This window comes from Scyliorhinus canicula, chromosome 7 (assembly GCF_902713615.1).
Source record: "Scyliorhinus canicula chromosome 7, sScyCan1.1, whole genome shotgun sequence".
NCBI classification, from domain to species: domain Eukaryota; kingdom Metazoa; phylum Chordata; class Chondrichthyes; order Carcharhiniformes; family Scyliorhinidae; genus Scyliorhinus; species Scyliorhinus canicula.
In genome coordinates this window covers 104,535,828-104,555,307 of record NC_052152.1, presented here as the reverse complement: position 1 = coordinate 104,555,307, position 19,480 = coordinate 104,535,828, and the positions used below count along the sequence as shown (strand labels likewise).

General features: G+C 47.5%; 1 protein-coding gene across 1 annotated transcript in view; it reads right to left on the bottom strand.

The window, feature by feature from the left end:
- ints6 (integrator complex subunit 6) overlaps positions 1–19,480 on the bottom strand; it is a 180,695-nt gene that overhangs the window by 57,815 nt on the left and 103,400 nt on the right. Inside the window, exons 13-14 of the mRNA XM_038802588.1 lie at positions 6,786–6,912; positions 1,734–1,876 (exon numbers count right to left, since the gene is read on the bottom strand). Of these exons, the coding sequence (XP_038658516.1) occupies positions 1,734–1,876; positions 6,786–6,912 (270 nt within the window). The remainder of the gene's footprint in view (positions 1–1,733; positions 1,877–6,785; positions 6,913–19,480) is intronic.

Sequence of the window (19,480 nt, the reverse complement as noted above, 5' to 3'; positions counted from 1 at the left end):
TTTGTCAAATGCAGGCATATTAAGCATGTTTAATCATCATGAAGAAATATTTAAGGCATGTTTAAAATGGCACTAGATGAAAAAGTGCTTTTAGAATGGTTACAAAAACTTCCTGTGCCCTGTATGCATCGACTATATTTCCACACTGTTAAATTTTATTTCAGACAAAGTTCCTTTCGGTGGTTGCACAGCAACTTTCTGTCCCTTCCAAATATAATTAGCACAAAGAACCTGAGTGGATCAAGTCACCAGCTACCACCAAAGTTCACTTTTATTAAAAAATTATGCATGCCATTTTATTTGCAGCATTGAATAGAGGCTATATAGGGGGCATGGGATATAGGGAACTTTGGCTGTCTGGATACAGAACTGGCTGGCCGAAAGAAGACAGCGAGTGGTACGGGATGGAAAGTATTCTCCCTGGAGGTCGGTGACCAGTGGTGTCCCGCAGGGATCTGCTCTGGGACCTCTGCTCTTCGCGGTTTTAATAAATTAAATGGATGAAGAAGTGGAAGGGTGGGTTAGTAAGTTTGCCGATGACACGAAGGTTGGTGGAGTTGTAGATAGTGTCAAGGGCTGTTGCAGGTTACAACAGGATATTGACAGGATGCAGAGCTGGGCTGAGAAGTGGCAGATGGAGTTCAACCTTGATAAATGTGAAGTGATTCATTTTGGAAGATCGAATTTGAATGCTGAATACAGGGTTAAGGCAAGATTCTTGGAAGTGTGGAGGAACAGGTGGATCTTCGGGTCCACGTACATAGATCCCTCAAAGTTGCCACCCAGGTTGATAAGTTGTTAAGAAGGCGTATGGTGTGTTGGCTTTCATTAACAGGGGGATTGAGTTTAAGAGCCGCAAGGTTTTGCTGCAGCTTTATAAAACCCTGGTTAGACCACACTTGGAATATTGTGTCAGTCTGGTCGCCTCATGAAAGGAAGGATGTGGATGCTTTGGAGAGGGGGCAGGGGAGATTTACCAGGATGCTGCCTGGACTGGAGGGCATGTTTTTTGAAGAAAGGTTGAGGGAGCTAGTTTCTTTCTCACTGGAGCAAAGGAGGAGAGAGGTGACTTGATAGAGGCGTACAAGGTAATGAGAGGCATGGATTGAGTGGATAGTCCGAGACTTTCCCCAGGGCGGAAATGGCTGTCACGAGGGACATAATTTTAAGGTGATTGGAGGAAGGTATCGGGAAGATGTTAGAGGTAGGTTCTTTACGCAGAGAGTGGTGGGTGTGTGGAATGCACTGCCAGCAGAGATGGTGGAGTCAGAGTCATTAGGGACATTTAAGCGACTCTTGGACAGGCACATAAACAGCAGTAAATTGAAGGGGTGTAGGTTAGGTTGATCTTGGATTAGGTTAAATGGTCAGCACAATATCGTGGGCCGAACGGCCTTTACTGTGCTGTACTGTTCTATATAGGCATACCATAGGGTGACATCTGTGAGGCTCTGAGTTGACTCGGATACCAAATACCGTGTATCGTCAATAACAGCCAAAAGACTCAGGGGGACCATTAGTGTGTCTACTGAATTATTTATGCTACTTATGGCTGCGCTGCCTTAAACATCTCTAAAAATAGTACCCAGGTAAAAACAGTTCAAGAGATTGCAACAATAGTACAGTACAGCTGCAAATAGATGTTTATTTACCGCCGAAACACACTCAAGTGGGAAATGTGAATGGGCACTCCAGCAGGTTCTACACAAGAACACCAGTATGTGGTTACACACCTTTTTGTCCAGTTTAAAAGGATTTCCAAATGTATGCATTCGTCTGGGTTGATCAGGGTCAAGCTCACGTAGGGGGGAAGGCACATGCTTCAGGAACTCCTGGTAATTGCCCATCTGTGCTATTGGGACACTGTGCACTTGATCTGCAAGCAAAATAATGTAATCACACACAAGCAGCCACGTTTGCAGTATTTCAATACTTCGCTATACCCCGAAGAAACCACACCAGAGAATCTGTAGGAGTTCCAATCAGCATCACAAGAGCCTACACCGTACCACTAACTTAAAATGTATTCAATTAGACCAGTACACAAAAGCAGCACTGTTGCAGAAACTAACTATACATTCAGATTACACAAGTTGTACATGGTATATTTATGGAGCATGTCATAACTGGAAGGGATATATAGAAAGAACTATTAACTACAAGGCATGCATGGATTCAGGGCAGCAAGTCATTTGCTTACAGGTGGGCATGTTTAGGCAACTGTTCAAATTTGTGATCTTCTGAGAATGCTGCATTGAATTTGGATAATCTAAAGAAATTAGATGCCAAGCAAATACTCTTCAAACAAGGTATGAATATCAGTTTAAATTTAGAGTTCTGTGGGAACAGGGGAAATTATGTAAAAAATAAACTTCATTTTACATTTACAAGAACTGCAAGTTGCTACCCCCTCTTTTCTGTCCTCCTCTACCCCACTAATAAGATTACAACTTGTATTACAGTACCTTCAACACAATAAATATCACGCTCAAGTGCTGACAAAATATCACTGCTCCATTCTGACTTGCACCCTTTGCCACACATATAATAAATAGGCTGATAGCTCAACTCCTTTACTGCACTTGTCTGATAACCCAGTTATCCAAGACATAGGGGCATTAATATTTCTTCTATCCATTCTCAGCCTACTGTAAAGAAATTAATAGGCAGGATTAATTGTTAGTAAATGGATATCATTCAATGTTCAAATTCATCTACTTCCTCTGACTATACCTGGTTGTCCAAGGCTTTTGCATTCTAATGGAGCCTTAGCGACAAGTTATAGATCAAGCCACAACTAAAAGATTTTGTTATTTATTTGGTTCAGTGCCCAAATCAAAGGCTGTGGGTTTAATCCCCAATCTATTAATGAGCATATACTTTTGGTTGATACCTCAGGGCTCCTCCACTGAGGGGACTTGCTGCACGTCAGTGTGTTTAGATGGATGCAAAGATCCCATGGCACTTGTCCACCAAAGGAAGCTATCCTGACCAATATTCTTACCTTAACCAACAGCAACTAAAACTGATGATTCCTCCAGCATATTGTACAAACTTGCTGACTCGTCTATTCTAATGTTCACCTGGTGAGCCCCCATTCGTCACATTTCAGTGCATTCAAAGCTCTGTTCCATACAAGTTTTGTTCACCAATCAATTCGTGCTTGCTCACTTTGCAATAGATTTCCATCCACTAACGCTTCCATTTGAAAATGTTCATCCTTGTGCCCAAAGCACAATGATGTATGAACCCTTCCCCATCTCTACAACCACCTTCACTCTCACACCCAAGAACTCTTACTTTCTCCAACTTTAGCCTCTTGTACAAGCCAAATCCAACTACCATGTCTTTGGTTGCATAGATTCGACATTTGGGAATTCGGTCTATAAATGTCACCCCTTGATGATTTCCAGTGACAGCGGGCGGGATGACTTCCGGTGACGGCGGGTGGGAGGCAGCCGCACATTGGAGGGCTCCCGCTCGGGAGCAGCATTTTCAGTGTCTAACGCCCGGTCCCAGGGGTAACAGAGGCGGCAAAAGCAGGGAGAAGACACAGGGAAGGGAGATGAAAACAAGTAAAAAAACGGCCGTGAAAAAAGCAGCTGAAAATCCGTTGGAGAGTGGAAAGGTCATCGCTGGGACGGCAAGAAAAACGGAGGCTGGGGCACCAGGGGAGGCCGCATTGCCCACAGCTGAAGAAATGACTAAGGTGATGGCCGCGGAACTCGAAAGGCAGCTCACAAAACACATGGAGGCGATGAGGAAGGGGGCGGTATTGAAAGTGCTGGTGGAGGAGGCGATTGCCCCGGTGAGGGTGGCGGTATGGAGTGCAGTGGCGGAGGTACGGGAGCAAGGTGAGGCGCTGAAGGAAGTGGAAGAGACATTACTGCAGCACAGTGATCAACTTTGACAGGGAAGGAGATGCGGAAGGTGATAGAGATCAATGGGGGCCTGCAAGCCAAAATGGATGACTTGGAAAACAGATCCAAACGACAGAATCTGAGGATTGTGGGTCATTCTGAAGGAGTGGAAGGCCCGAGGCCGACTGAGTATTTTGCCACGATGTTGACGAAGCTATTGGGGGAGGGGGATGCTCTCTCCCGATATGAACTGGATCGGGCTCATCGGTCGTGGAGGCCTGTACCAAAGGAGAGCGAGCCGCCAAGAGTAGTGACTCTGTGTTTTCGTAGGTACAGCGTGAAGAAGAAGGTCCTGTGCTGGGCAAAGCAGAAGCTGGTGGTGCAGTGGGCTGGAGCTAGTATCCGCATATATCAGGACTTTATGGTGGAGCTCGCGAGAGGCTGCCTTCAGCCGGGTGAAGGCACTGTACATCAGCAAGGTGCGGTGCGGCATAGTATACCCAGATAAATTTGCAGACGACACTAAAGTCGGTGGAGTTGTAGACAGTGCGGAAGGATGTTGCAGGTTACAGAGGGACATAGATAAGTTGCAGAGCTGGGCTGAGAGGTGGCAAATGGAGTTTAATGTGGAGAAGTGTGAGGTGATTCACTTTGGAAAGAATAACAGAAATGCGGAATATTTGGCTAATGGTAAAATTCTTGGTAGTGTGGATGAGCAGAGGGATCTCGGTGTCCATGTACATAGATCCCTGAAAGTTGCCACCCAGGTTGATAGGGTTGTGAAGAAGGCCTATGGTGTGTTGGCCTTTATTGGTAGAGGGATTGAGTTCCGGAGCCATGAGGTCATGTTGCAGTTGTACAAAACTCTAGTACGGCCGCATTTGGAGTATTGCGTACAGTTCTGGTCGCCTCATATAGGAAGGACGTGGAAGCTTTGGAACGGGTGCAGAGGAGATTTACCAGGATGTTGCCTGGTATGGAGGGAAAATCGTATGAGGAAAGGCTGATGGACTTGAGGTTGTTTTCGTTAGAGAGAAGGTTAAGAGGTGACTTAATAGAGGCATACAAAATGATCAGAGGGTTAGATAGGGTGGACAGTGAGAGCCTTCTCCCGCGGATGGAGGTGGCTAGCACGAGGGGACATAGCCTTAAATTGAGGGGTAATAGATATAGGACAGAGGTCAGAGGTGGGTTTTTTACGCAAAGAGTGGTGAGGCCGTGGAATGCCCTACCTGCAACAGTAGTGAATTCGCCAACATTGAGGGCATTTAAAAGTTTATTGGATAAGCATATGGATGATAAGGGCATAGTGTAGGTTAGATGGCCTTTAGTTTTTTTCCATGTCGGTGCAACATCGAGGGCCGAAGGGCCTGTACTGCGCTGTATCATTCTATGTTCTATGTTCTATAAGTTGAGGGTGAGCTGCAAATCCAAGGACTTTTATTTCGGGACAGCGGAAGCAGCAGAGGAATTTGCGAAGGCAGAAGGACTGTGGCTGAATTGAGAAGTGGTCATGTACCGATGTAGCCTCATGTAGCTGTATTTTTTCACTGTGGCAGGTGTATGTGCCAAATGAGCCAACGTTGTATATACTTGGACAAGGGAAGAGAGGGGACTTTCACTTGCAATGATGGTTCTTTGGAGTTTGCGTGTGTATACAGAGTTTGTGTGCTGAAAGAGATTTCTTGGTTTTCCTGGGGCCGGGCAAGGGGGAAAGAGACCCGGGCTGGGGCCTCCACGCTGGCCGGTTTAAGCTGGCCAGTGAACGGGAGTGAGGTGGGGGGAGGGGCTGCGGCCATCGGAGCCCGGCAGAACAGGTTCCGATGAGTCTAGCCGGGGTGGAAAGATGGGGGGGAAGGAACAGAGGTTGGGGGAAGGAGTTTTGTCAGAAGAAGTGGAGGGGGGGGGGGGGGGGGCTTGCAATGCATGGGTGTCATCTACGGTACTCTTTTGGGGAATGGATGGCATTGAATGTTAGCCGGGGAGGGGGGGGGGCTCTATCGGTTAATGGTGACCATAGGCGATTCCTAATTCCTTTTTCTTTTATTTCTCCTTTGTTTGTCCCACCGTGGGAGGGTTTGTTCTATTTGATGCTTATATTGTCAGGTGGGTCATTGCTTGGGGTGGTGGGAGGATGGGAGCGTTGTTGTTGATAAGGAAAATGACTTGGTATTTGTTACCATTTACTGCTTGTGGGTGGGGTGTAAATTCTGGAGAAAATGTGAAAATGGAGAATAAAAATATTTTACAAAAAAAATAAATGTCACCCCTCCTCATAACTGCATTTTTGATTCAGTAGCAATTGTCCAATTACTCTACTGGGAAGCGCTTTGCGATTTTCTATCTGGGTTAAAGGCACTAAATAAATGCAAACTGTTGCTGCCCTGTTTGCCTACAAAGCAATGACGGCAACATAATTTCAGATTTCTCAGATCATCAGGCCTGAATAAACTCATTTCCTTTTCTTTCTAATTTAGAATCAAGTACATACACTTCATTCCTCATTTCCCAGTTCACTAAATTCAAACTAAACCACAGAAGAAAAATCACAAGGACAGCTGTTGGGCATTTTATTAGCCAGATTGTCAATATTCAAAGAACCATACAGGGCCTGCATTTTGGGCCTTGTAAACTATATAAATGCATTGACTTTTCAGCAGGAACATTAAATAATCATTTAAAACAGATAAAATGCAGCACTGAGCAAGAACGAGTTGGTCACTAACTGCTGTAGCTCCGAAAAGGAGAACGCTATGCACTTGAATCACTTAACACACAAAATTATGCAGCTGCTTGCATTTGACCCTTTGAAAACTGTAAAGGAGGTCTGTAGTTAAAGAAATGGTACTGTGTCCCATTATCGTGGCACCTGTTCAAATCCAATATACCAACTGTTCAGTTACATCCGGTCATTTTCACTCTTACCTTCATCTTGTCCTTTCAATGGCGCATGTACTGTTTTCAACAAGTTTAACCTCATGCGTGTCAGTTGATCCAGAAGATTTCGCCTTGGTATGTCATAAGCATTCTTGTAACTCTGAGGCTTCAAATCCTTAAAAAGAGAAAAAGATGAATATATTGGTACCAATCATGCTATTGCATTTTTTGACTACTGGATTGCATTCGCAAAGATGCACCTCAACCTCACCAGGTCCTGCTGGCAGGAGAGTTATGATACTTCTGTATTTAAGGAAAAATTGACAACTCCTTGGCTGAGCACATGCACACATAATAAGCATGTGCAACATACATATGCAAAAAATCTGGCAGTAATCAGCCTCCTAAATGCATGGATTTTCAGTGGCAACAATTAATAATGGCTCACAATACATCACTTACAACAGACCAACAGCAGCTCAGAGCAAGAATATCCAAATGGTGGCTGATTACTTCAACCAGAAGTGCTGAATGAATCATCCATCTCCGCTTCCACCCGAGGTCCCGAGTACCACAGATACCAGTCCTCAGGCAATTCGATTCAGTTGAAATCACGAAATGGCTGAAAGCATAGGAACATCCTGCGAGCTTCCCTTCAAGTCACACGCCCACAGGGCTTGGAAATTTACTATCATTGCTTCACTGGTTGCTGGGTCAAAATCCTGTTACTCTCTCCTAACAACACTAAAGATGTTACCTTTTCACTACTGATTTAAATGTTTAGTTTCCTTGCTGCTGGGAATTTGACGCAGGGCCTCGTTTGGAGTCATATCGATTTAATGTTGTGTTTTAATGAGGCAAGTATTTATATTTAGCAAAGATACAAATTTGTATTTTGTTATTCCCAAGATGAATGACTCTTTGCACGCTGATAATTTATGGGATTGACAAAATACTTGCATTTATATGAGAAAAGCAAGTGTTTGAGCGGTTTGTAAAATATTTTTTTTAGAGATTGAAGCATTGTTTAATCTTCACAATTAAACAATTGTGTGACACAATCGGTGCTATTTTGGAGCAGCCTCTCCCACTCCGGTTGCTGACCTTCCCGCTCGCCATCTCTCCAGCTTGGGGCTTACCACATTGGACCTGCAACCCATAGCTGCTCTAAACCTGTAGATTTTCTTTATGACACTTTTGTTTCCTTTACTAATTACTTCAAAACTATGCTCTCTCTTTTCATGAGTAAGTCCCTTCCCATCTACTCTGTCCAGACCCCTCATTATTCTGAATACCATTATCAGATCAGCCCTCAGCCTTCTTTTCTCCCAAGGAAAACTGTCCTATTGTCACAACCAAGTTCCTCATCCCTAGAATCATTCTAATGAATATTTTCTGCACCTTCTCAAATCCCTTCACATCCTTCTTAAAAAGTGTAGGGCCCCAAACTGGACGCAATACTCCAGCTGAGGCCGAACTAGTAACTTATACAAGTTCAACATAACCTCCTTGCTCTTGTACTCAATTTACATATTAATAAAACCGAGAACAAGTATGCTTTACTAACCACTCTGTCAACCACTTTGCAGCAGTAAGTCACCTAGTTTTTACGTCCCCTAATATTAACTATTTTATCAGATGGGGTATAGACGCAATAATGGGGGCTTGTGAGAAAGGTACGGCGATAACCATGGGTGATATTAATCTACGCATAGATTGGATGAATCAAATGATTGGCAAAGGTAGGAAGCGAGTTCCTGTAGTGATCAGTGTGCTTTTAGGACAGTTTCTCTAAGCAGCAAGTTTTATAACCAACCAGAAAGCAAGACCTGGTAATGCGCAATGAGATAGGATGAATTAATGGCCTCATGGTACAGTTGCTCCTATGCAACAACGATTGTAACATGGTTGAATTTCACACAGCTTAAGGGGGAAGAGTGGGTCGAAGACTAATGTTTTATACTTCAACAAGGGTATGAAGCCAAGGCTGGCTAATGTGAACTGGGAAATTAGATTAAAGGATAGGTCAGTAGAAATGCTGTGGCAGACATTTATGGAGATATTTCATAACACTTAAAGATACATTCCATAGACTCTTGGGAAGGATGCACCATCTATGGTTGAGTTAATCAAATTGAAAGAAAAAGTGTACAATTGTGCAAAGGTTAGTGACACGTCAGAAGACCAGAAAGGATTAAAAAAAGCAGAAAAGAATAAGTAAAGGGAGGGAAAAATAGAGAAAGCTAGCTAGAAATATTTTTAAAAACAGCGTGTCTCTACACATATTTAGAAAGCAAAAGCATGACAAAAGTTAGTGTTGGTCTCCGAAAGAGTGAGTCCGCAGAATTAATAATGGGAAATAAGAAAGTGACGGATGCATTTAACAGAAACAGGATGCCTGCTTTGACAGTAGAAGACAACTAACATTCCAGAAATAATTGTAAATCAAGAGGTAAAAGGAGGGAGAACTTAAAATAATAACAATGGCACTGAGGCTGATGTTCCCTGTCCTGATGGACTTCATCCTAGGGTCTGAAGTGGTTGCTGAGATAGTGGATGCATCGATTGTAACTTTCCAAAATTCCCTAGATTCTGGAAAAGTTAAATCAGATTGGAACGTAGTAAATGTTACTTCTCTATTCAATAAAGGAGAGAGACAATGAAGGAAACGACAGACCAGCCAGCCTAACATATGTCACAGGGAAATGCTGGAATCCACTACAATTTAGGAGGTCATAGCAGGGCACTTAGAAAACCTTGATGCAATCAAACAGCGTAAAAATGGCTTTGTGAATGGGAAATAGTATTTGACTAATTTATTACAGTTCTCGGAGGGAATAACAAGTTACATGGATAACAGAGAACCTGTAGATGTGGTGTATTTGAATATCTAAAAGCTATCTGATAAGGTGGCAAGTCATGAAATAAGAGCTCATGATGTAGGGGGCAATATATTAGCATAGATAGAGGATTGGTTAGATAACAGGAAACAGAAAGTAGTAACAATAATAGGTAATTTTCGGATTGGAAAGATGTACCAGCCGTATCAGCCTCCCCGGACAGGCGCCGGAATGTGGCGACTAGGGGCTTTTCACAGTAACTTCATTGAAGCCTACTCGTAACAATAAGCGATTTTCATTTTTCATGTAACAAGTGGAGTTTCACAGGAATCAGTGCTGGGTTTCAACTACTCACAATGTATATTAATGACTTCGATGAAGGAACCAAAATGTATGTACTAAATTTGCCGATGACAGGTCCAGACAGATTAAGCGCGTGGGCAAAAAATTGGCAGATGGGAGTACAATGTGGAAATACATGAACTTGTCCATTTTGGCAGGAAGAATAAAACAAAGTACATTATTTAAATGGGAAGATATTGCAGAACTCTGCAGTAGAGCGATCCGAGTGTCCTGGTACATGAATCATAAAGAAATTGTATGCAGTTAGAGCAGGTGATTAGGAAGGTAAAAATCGAAAGCTGTAATTTATTGCAAGGAGAACGGAATATGAAGTTGACATGTTTTGCTACATCAGTGCAGAGACTACATCTGGTACTGTGTACAGTTTTAGTCTCCTTATTTAAGAAAGGACAGAATTACATTACACACAGTGTGGAGGAGGTACAATCGACTAATTCCTGGGACGAATGAATTGTCTTATGAAAAAAGGTTGGGTCTGTATCCAATTCTAATATGAATAAGATCCTGAGTGGATAAGACAGGATGGATGATGAAAGAATGCTTCCCCTTCTGGGAGACACGAGATGAGGGGGCAGAGTTTAAAAATAAAGGATCTTCCATTTAAGACAAAGATTAGGGCAGCACGGTATCACAAGTGGATAGCACTGTGGCTTCACAGCGCCAGGGTGCCAGGTTCGATTCCCCACTGGATCACTGTCTGTGCAGAGTCTGCACGTTCTCCCAGTGTCTGCAAGGGTTTCCTCCGATTTCCTCCCACAGTCCAAAGACATGCAGGTTCGGTGGACTGGCCATGATAAATTTCCTTTAGTGATATAAAAGGTTAGGCGGAGTTATTGGGTTACGGGGATAGGGTGGAAGTGAGGGCTTAAGTGGGTTGGTGCAGACTCGATGGGCCGAATGGCCTCCTTCTGCACTGTATATTCTATGTTGTTGATTAGGAGAAATCTTCCGTCAGTGAAATTCGCTTCAGTGGATGCAGGATCAATGAAAATTTAAAGCAGAATTAGATAAACTCTTGATTGACAATTGAGTCAAATGTAATACAAGGTAGGCTTGAAAGTTGTAGCCACAATCAATCAGCCATGATCTTATCAAATGGTGGAGCAAGCACGAGAGCTGAATGGTCCGCTCCTGCTCCTAATTTGTATCGGTGCCCACCACTGAAATGGAAAATTTGTATGGTGCCTGGCTGTAGAGTGATCATTTTCCAGAAACTTTTAGGTTGCTTTAGTGCAAGACAAAAATAAACAGAGTTAATTAAAGTTTCCTCAACTCCAATATTTATCATCAACCTCTTGAGTGCACACCTCCAGAACTGGATTTAGACAAAGAGTGAATCATCATTGTTGGGTCAAAATTTGAATGGGCAGCACGGTGGCACAGTGGTTAACATTGCTGCCTCACGGCACCAAGGTCCCAGGTTCGACCCCGGCTCTGGGTCACTGTCCGTGTGGAGTTTGCACATTCTCCCCGTGTTTGCGTGGGTTTAGCCCCCACAACCCAAAGATGTGCAGAGTAGGTGGATTGGCCACGCTAAATTCCCCCTTAAGTGGAAAAAAAATTGAATTGGGTATTCTAAATTTATTACAACAAAGTTTCACTTTGAATAAACTAAAGACAGGAGACACTGGAACATGTTTATTGGCAGAATTCTGTCCAATTATTTTAATTTGGAGATTTATGGTGATATTAAGGCAATGGTCACTTTCAAGTTTCAGTGGACCAAGAATTAATTTTTGGATAATAATAAAGGCAAAAAATAAAAATAATATTTCTATAGAAGTGAAAGGATGCAGATGGAGGATGAAGAACTACAATCATCGCCCTACAGCAAGGCCTTCTTTCCAAGAATTCTTACAAATGCATTTTCATGCAACTCCTGCAAGTGTACACTTGCCAGCATTTCAGACTTGCCACTCCTCTCCCACCAAAAAAAGTGGCATGAAAATCTATTAACTGAACAACAGTTTAAAAATATATATCCTCAACTTTCTGCCAAATAAAAAAACTGATTTAACAAACTTTTTTTAAATTCGATTTCTCATTCCCTCATAACACATCACCATATTAGAAAACTATTTTTCATTTGCGAAGTAATGATTTTGAGTTTATTGCATAAGAAATCATGTTCATTCGATCAGGATGATTTATCCTACTCAAGTTCCAGTACCAAATGAGAACTAAAAGATATACAATGGCAAACGCAGGACATCTTTTGCTCTCCTATCTCAATGTCAAACTAATTTTGGTGTTAACTTACAAACCATGTAATGCACTGTATCTTTAAATGGCAGGGAGTGTTCATCAGAAGGATATTTAATTCAGGATAATGTTATGATTGTGAGGTTTTAGGGGCGGCACGGTGGCGCAGTGCTTCGTATTGCTGCTTCCCGGCGCTGAGGAATCGATCCCGGCCCCGGGTCACTGCCCGTGTGGAGTCTGCACATTCTTCCTGTGTCTGCGTGGGTTTCACCCTCAAAGATGTGCAGTGTGGGTGGATTAGCCAAGCTAAATTGTCACTTAATTGAAAAAAATGAATTGGGTAATTTTAAAAAAATGATTGTGAAGTTTTAGCTTTAGAAGACGAATTATGTCTTGGACTGTCTTTATTTTGAGTTAAAAATCGAAGAGTTGGACTTCCGGTGGCGGTGATGTTCGAGTGAGCCGCACATTCGGCGGGCTCTCACTCCGGCGGGGCTTAGCAGCTGATTCCCCGCGATAGCGGGACCACGGGGGCGGCAAAAAGGCTGCCATGAAAGAAGAGGAGAGCGGGCTGCAGCGGATGGAATCGTGGGAGGCCAGCAGGTAGAGGAAGAAAGAGAGAGAGAGAGACAAGGAGGAAACTGACCTGAAGGGTAAGATGGCGGACCCACGGACCTTCCTTCCTCCAGGACAAGGAAAAAAAGTTTGGAGTTGCTGAGGAGGGACAGCTTGGACCCACTTCAGATGCCCAGGAGGTAAAATTTAAGGAGCTGGGCGAAGGAAGGCGGCAGCGAAGGTGCTGAGGAGCGGGCTGCGGCACATGGAACAGCGGGATTCCAGAAGGCAGAAGAAGAAGGAGAAAAAGGGACAGAGACAAGGACCTGAAGAAAATTACCTGGGACCTAAGATGGCGGACACACGGACCCCGGACTCAGCAATCCAGCAGGCGCTGGATAACATGCTCCAGGTAATGAAGTCCAGTTTTGAAGCGCTGAAGCGGGACAGCTTGGACCCAATCCAGAAAGCGGTGGATCAGCTGAACCAGAGGCTGGACGCCCAGGATGTTAAAGTTAAGGAGCTGGGAGAGGCGGTGGAGGAGCAGGCGGATGCGCAAACGGTTGCAGCGCTAGAAGTTGACGGCCTGAAAGAGCGGCAGAGAAGACTGCTGGACAGAGTGGAGGAGCTGGAGAATAGAGTCCGCAGGAACAATCCGAGGATGGTCGGCCTCCCGGAGGGGGCTGAGGGAGCTGATGCTGCAGCGTTTGTAGCAGACCTGCTGAAGCAGCTGATGGGGGCCGAAGCCTTTCCGCGACCGCTGGAGCTGGAGGGAGCACACAGAGTGCAGGCAAGGCAGGGGCAGCCGGGCGGACCCCCCCGCCCGATGGTGATTATGTTCCACAGGTTCGTGGACAAGGAGCGGGTGCTGCAGTGGGCAAAGAGCGCCAGGAGCAGCACGTGGAACAACAGTGTTCTCCGCATTTATAAGGACCTAAGCCAGGAGGTGGCTCGGCGGCGAGCAGCCTTTAAGAATGTCAAGGAGGTGCTGTTCAAGAAGCACGTGAAGTTTGGTCTGCTGTTCCCAGCTCGGCTATGGGTCACGCACCAGGGTCAACACCACTACTTCTCCGAGCCCGAAGAAGCGATGGATTTTGTGAGGGACCTGGGGCTGGTCCCGAAAGGAGGCCCCAAGGACGCGAGTTAGGGCCCGAGGATTTCTGTGGGAAGGAACGCCGAATGTGCCTGGACTGCTGCTCAACGGTTTGCTGGGCCAAAGGGGCCAAGCGGAACATTTGAGACTCTTTCCTTTGTTCATGGACATTTATGTGCTTTTTCTCTTTTTTCTGTGTTTTTTTTCCTGTTTGGGCTGGTTTGTGCTTTTTGTGCAGCTCACGGAAGATACTGGAGCCGGCTTGCCCCAGTGGGTGGGGAGGAGGACGGGGAAACAATGGGAATGAGACAGGAAGGCGCCGGAGTGTTGAGTCACCGGGCTAGCAGATTGGCTAGTCAAGGGAGTCAGATGGGGGGGGAGTTACAGCCAGTAGATGGCAGGGGTGGGGGTATCGGGGGATGGGGTTAGGGGAGCGGGGGGGGGTTGTTCTGCTGATGGGAGAGGGACTTGAAATAGGCACTGGAAAGGAGGTCGAGGGTGGAGGCAGCCAAAGGGCGGGCCAAGAATGGCGCGACGCACGGGCCAGCCCGAGAAAGGCTATAGCTGACCGGCGGGGTGGGGGGGCTATGGCTGACCGGCGGGGTGGGGGGGGGTGGGATGTGCCCCCCGACCAGGCTGATCACCTGGAACGTCAAGGGACTGAATGGGCCGGTTAAGAGGGCGCGGGTGTTTGCGCACTTGCGGGCCCTGAGGGCGGATGTAATTATGTTGCAGGAGACACATCTGAAAGTGTCGGACCAGACCAGGCTAAGGAAGGGCTGGATTAGCCAGGTCTTCCACTCGGACTTGGACTCGAAGTCTAGAGGGGTGGCAATCGTGATTAATAAGCGCGTGCAATTTGAGGCAGAGGGCATATCCGCAGACAGGGGGGGCAGATACCTGATGGTACGGGGCAGACTGGAGGGGAGAAGAGTGGTGCTGGTGAATATATATGCCCCGAACTGGGATGACGTGGACTTCATTAAAAGAGTGCTGGGGAAGATCCCGGACTTGGATTCCCGCAGGCTAATAATGGGAGGGGACTTTAACATGGTCCTTGACCCAACTTTGGATCTGTCGTGTCCCAGAACGGGTAGACTCTCAGCAATGGCAAGGGAGCTGAAATGGTTTATGGAGCAAATGGGGGCAGTGGACCCCTGGAGAGATAGACAGCCAACAGGAAGGGGCTACTCGTTTTACTCGCACGTCCATAAAGTATATTCCAGGATAGATTTCTTTGTACTAAGCAGGGACTGTATGGGGGAGGTAAAGAACACGGAATACTCAGCAATTACCATTTCAGACCATGCCCTGCATTGGGTGGACCTGCAGTTCGGGGGAGCGAGCTATCAACGCCCGCAATGGAGGCTAGATGTGGGACTGCTGTCGGAGGAGGGGATCTGCGAGAGGCTTCGGAAATATATAAAAAATTACCTGCAGGTGAATGACACGGGGGAGGTCTCAGCGGCGACCTTGTGGGAGGCGCTAAAGGCAGTAGTGCGGGGGGAGCTGATTTCAATTGGGGCCCACAAAGCCAAGGCAGACCGGGCAGAGATGGATAGATTGGTCAGGGAAATGGGCCGGATAGATGAAGAGCACGCGGAGTCCCCGGGGGAGGTTTTACTCAGGGAAAGGCGGAGGCTACAGGCGGAACTGGGGGCACTATCCACGAGCAGGGCCGTGGAACAGCTTAGGAAGGCGAGGGGAGTGGTGTACGAGTATGGGGAAAAGGCTAGCAGACTGTTAGCGCAGCAACTCAGGAAGAGGGAGGCGGCCAGGGAAATAGGTAAAGTGAGGGACGAGGGGGGGCGCAAAGTGGAGGATCCGGCAGAATTGAATAGGGTATTCCGGGACTTCTATCGTAAGCTGTATACTTCGGAGCCGCCGGAAGAACCGGAGGGGATGAAAAGGTTTCTGGACGGGTTAACATTCCCAACAGTTGGGGGGGGGGGGGGCGAGTGGAAGAGCTGGGCGCCCCGATTAGAGTAGAGGAGGTATTGGGGGGCCTAAAGGCCATGCAGTCGGGGAAGTCCCCGGGGCCGGATGGATACCCAGTAGAGTTTTATAGGAAGTTCTCTGAGCTGGTGGGCCAGGTCTTGGCGAGGGTTTTCAATGAGGCAAGGGACAGAGGGACCCTGCCGCCGACAATGTCACAAGCCACCATATCTCTGATATTGAAGCGGGGTAAAGACCCGGAGGTGTGCGGGTCCTACAGGCCAATCTCCCTGATTAATGTAGACGTCAAGCTCCTGGCAAAGGTACTGGCGGGGAGAATGGAGGACTGTGTACCGGAGGTGATTGGGGAGGATCAAACGGGGTTCGTGAAAGGTCGGCAGCTGGCGGCCAATCTGAGGAGATTGCTCAACGTGATAATGATGCCCCCGGCGGGTAGAGAGGTGGAGGTAGTGGTGGCAATGGACGCCGAGAAGGCCTTTGACTGGGTGGAGTGGGACTATCTATGGGAGGTGCTCGGACGGTTTGGGTTCGGGGAGGGATTGGTGGATTGGATCAAATTATTATATCAGGCCCCGAGGGCCAGCGTCAGGACCAACAGAGAAGTGTCGGAGTACTTTAGGTTGTACCGAGGGACCAGGCAGGGCTGCCCGCTCTCCCCGCTGCTGTTTGCGCTGGCCATAGAGCCGCTGGCGATGGCGCTGAGAGCCGCAGAAGGTTGGAAGGGGATGGTGAGGGGCGGGGTTGAACACAGGGTTTCTCTTTATGCAGACGACCTGCTCCTGTACGTGTTGGACCCAGTGGCCGGGATGGGAACTATACTGGGAATGCTGAGGGAGTTCGGCCAGTTCTCAGGATACAAATTAAATACGGTCAAGAGTGAAATGTTTGTGGTCCAGGCAAGGGGCCAGGAGAACAGATTGAGAGGGCTACCGTTTAGGCTGGTTGAGGAAAATTTCCGGTATTTGGGAATCCAGGTGGCACGAGACTGGGGCAGGCTGCATAAGTTAAATTTGGCCAGGGTGGTGGAGCAAATGAAGGGAGAGTTTCGGAGATGGGATGCACTCCCGCTGTCGCTGGCAGGGAGGGTGCAGACTGTAAAGATGACAATCCTCCCTCGATTTTTGTTTATTTTTCAGTGCCTCCCGATCTTTATCCCACAGTCCTTCTTCAAAAGAGTTAACGGGCTGATCATGAGCTTTGTCTGGGCGGGAAAGTCTCCGCGGGTGAAGGCGGCGATGTTGGAGAGGAACCGCAGCGAGGGAGGGCTGGCTTTGCCGAGTCTGGTCAATTATTACTGGGCGGCCAACATCGCTATGATAAGGAAGTGGATGGTGGGTACGGGGTCTATTTGGGAGCGGGTGGAGGCGGCTTCGTGCAGGGGCTCCAGTTTGGAAGCCCTGGTCACGGCTCCTCTACCGCTGCCGCCGGCCAAGTACACCACCAGCCCGGTAGTGGTGGCGACCCTGCGGATATGGGGCCAGTGGAGGAGGCATGTGGGGGAGATGGGGGCGTCTGTCTGGGCGCCAATCTGCGACAACCATCGGTTTGCCCCCGGCAGTATGGATGGGGGGTTCCGAGTATGGCGGCGAGCAGGGGCGGGAAGGGTGGGTGATATGTTCCTGGAAGGGAGCTTCGCGAGTTTGAGGAGCTTGGAGGAGAAATTTGGGGTGGTAAGGGGAAATGATTTTAGATACCTACAGTTGCGGGACTTTGTTCGTAGACAGGTCCCATCTTTCCCGCGCCTCCCGCTAATGGGGATCCTAGACAGAATAGTTTCTGGGAGGGATGAAGGGGAGGGTAGAGTCTCGGGTATTTATAAGGTGCTCATGAGGGAGGAAGGGTCCCAGACAGAGGAACTGAAACTTAAATGGGAGAAGGAGATAGGCGGGGAAATGGAGGATGGGCTGTGGGCAGAGGCCCTGAGTAGGGTAAACTCGACCGCGACATGTGCTAGGCTCGGGCTGATCCAATTTAAGGTCGTTCACCGGGCCCATATGACGGTGGCTCGGATGAGCAAATTTTTCGGGATAGAGGACAAATGCGCTAGGTGCGCGGGAGGACCAGCGAACCATGTTCACATGTTCTGGGCATGCCCTGAGCTGAGGGGGTACTGGGAGGGATTTGCGGGGGTCATGTCCCAGGTGCTAAAAACAAGGGTGGTGATGAGCCCAGGGGTGGCAATTTTTGGGGTTTCGGAAGACCCGGGCGTCCAGGGGGAGAAAGAGGCCGATGTGCTGGCCTTTGCTTCCCTGATAGCCCGGCGACGAATATTATTGGCGTGGAGGGACTCAAAGCCCCCGAAGACTGAGTGGTGGCTTGCGGACATGTCGAGTTTCCTAGGGATGGAAAAAATCAAGTTCGCCTTGAGGGGTTCTGTGCAGGGGTTCACCCGGAGGTGGCAACCATTTATTGACTTCTTTGCGGGAGAGTGAGCGTCAGCAAGAGGGGGGGGGGTTAGAGTAGAGTAGGAGGGAAAATATGGCAGGTGGTACCGGTGGGAGGGGAGCGGGCTTGTGCAATGTGTTACGGTGGAAGTGTTGAAAGTACGTGGATGTTTGCACATTTTTGCCTTTTTTGCTTCCTTTCTGATGATGTCTGTAACTGTTTGTAGAGCCAAAAACTACCTCAATAAAATTGTTTATTAAAAAAAAAAGAGTGAAATGTTTCTCCCCCGGGGAACATGTTCAGGTATCTGCAGGTAAAGGCATTTGCTAGGCGGCAGGTGGAGGGATTCCCTTCGCTTCCCGCGAGGGGAGTGAGCGACAGGGTGCTTTCGGGGGTCTGGGTCGGAGAGGGGAAGATATCTGATATCTACAAGGTTATGCAGGAGGCGGAGGAGGCGTCAGTAGAGGAGCTGAAAGCTAAGTGGGAGGGGGAACTGGGGGAACAGATCGAAGGCGGGACATGGGCTGATGCCCTGGAGGGGGTTAATTCTTCCTCCTCGTGTGCGCGGCTTAGCCTCATCCAATTCAAGGTGCTGCACCGGGCCCACATGACTGGGACAAGGATGAGTAGGTTCTTTGGGGGTGAAGACAGGTGTGTCAGGTGCTCGGGGAGTCCAGCGAACCATGCCCATATGTTCTGGGCATGCCCGGCGCTGGAGGAGTTCTGGAAGGGGGTGGCGAGGACAGTGTCGAGGGTGGTGGGATCCAGGGTCAAGCCAGGATGGGGACTCGCGATTTTTGGGGTTGGGGTGGAGCCGGGAGTGCAGGAGGCGAAAGAGGCCGGTGTGCTGGCCTTTGCATCCCTAGTAGCCCGGCGAAGGATCTTGCTACAATGGAAGGATGCGAGGCCCCCAAGCGTGGAGACCTGGATCAATGACATGGCGGGTTTCATTAAGCTAGAGAAGGTCAAATTCGCCCTGAGAGGGTCGGTGCAAGGGTTCTTTAGGCGGTGGCAACCTTTTCTCGACTTTCTGGCTCAATTTAAATTTATTTTGAAGTTCTTTTGTTGTTCATTGGGGTTGGGGGGGTGGGGGGATGTGATACATGCGTCGATACGGTCTGAGGGTGGTACGGTCATTATGGGTTATTTTGTTGCATTTCATTGTTTGTCGTTATGTTTTATATTTTCTGTAAAAAATTCCAATAAAAATTATATTTTAAAAAAAAGAGTGAAATGTTTGTGGTCCAGGCAAGGGGCCAGGAGAACAGATTGAGAGAGCTACCGTTTAGGCTGGTTGAGGAAAATTTCCGGTATTTGGGAATCCAGGTGGCACGAGACTGGGGCAGGCT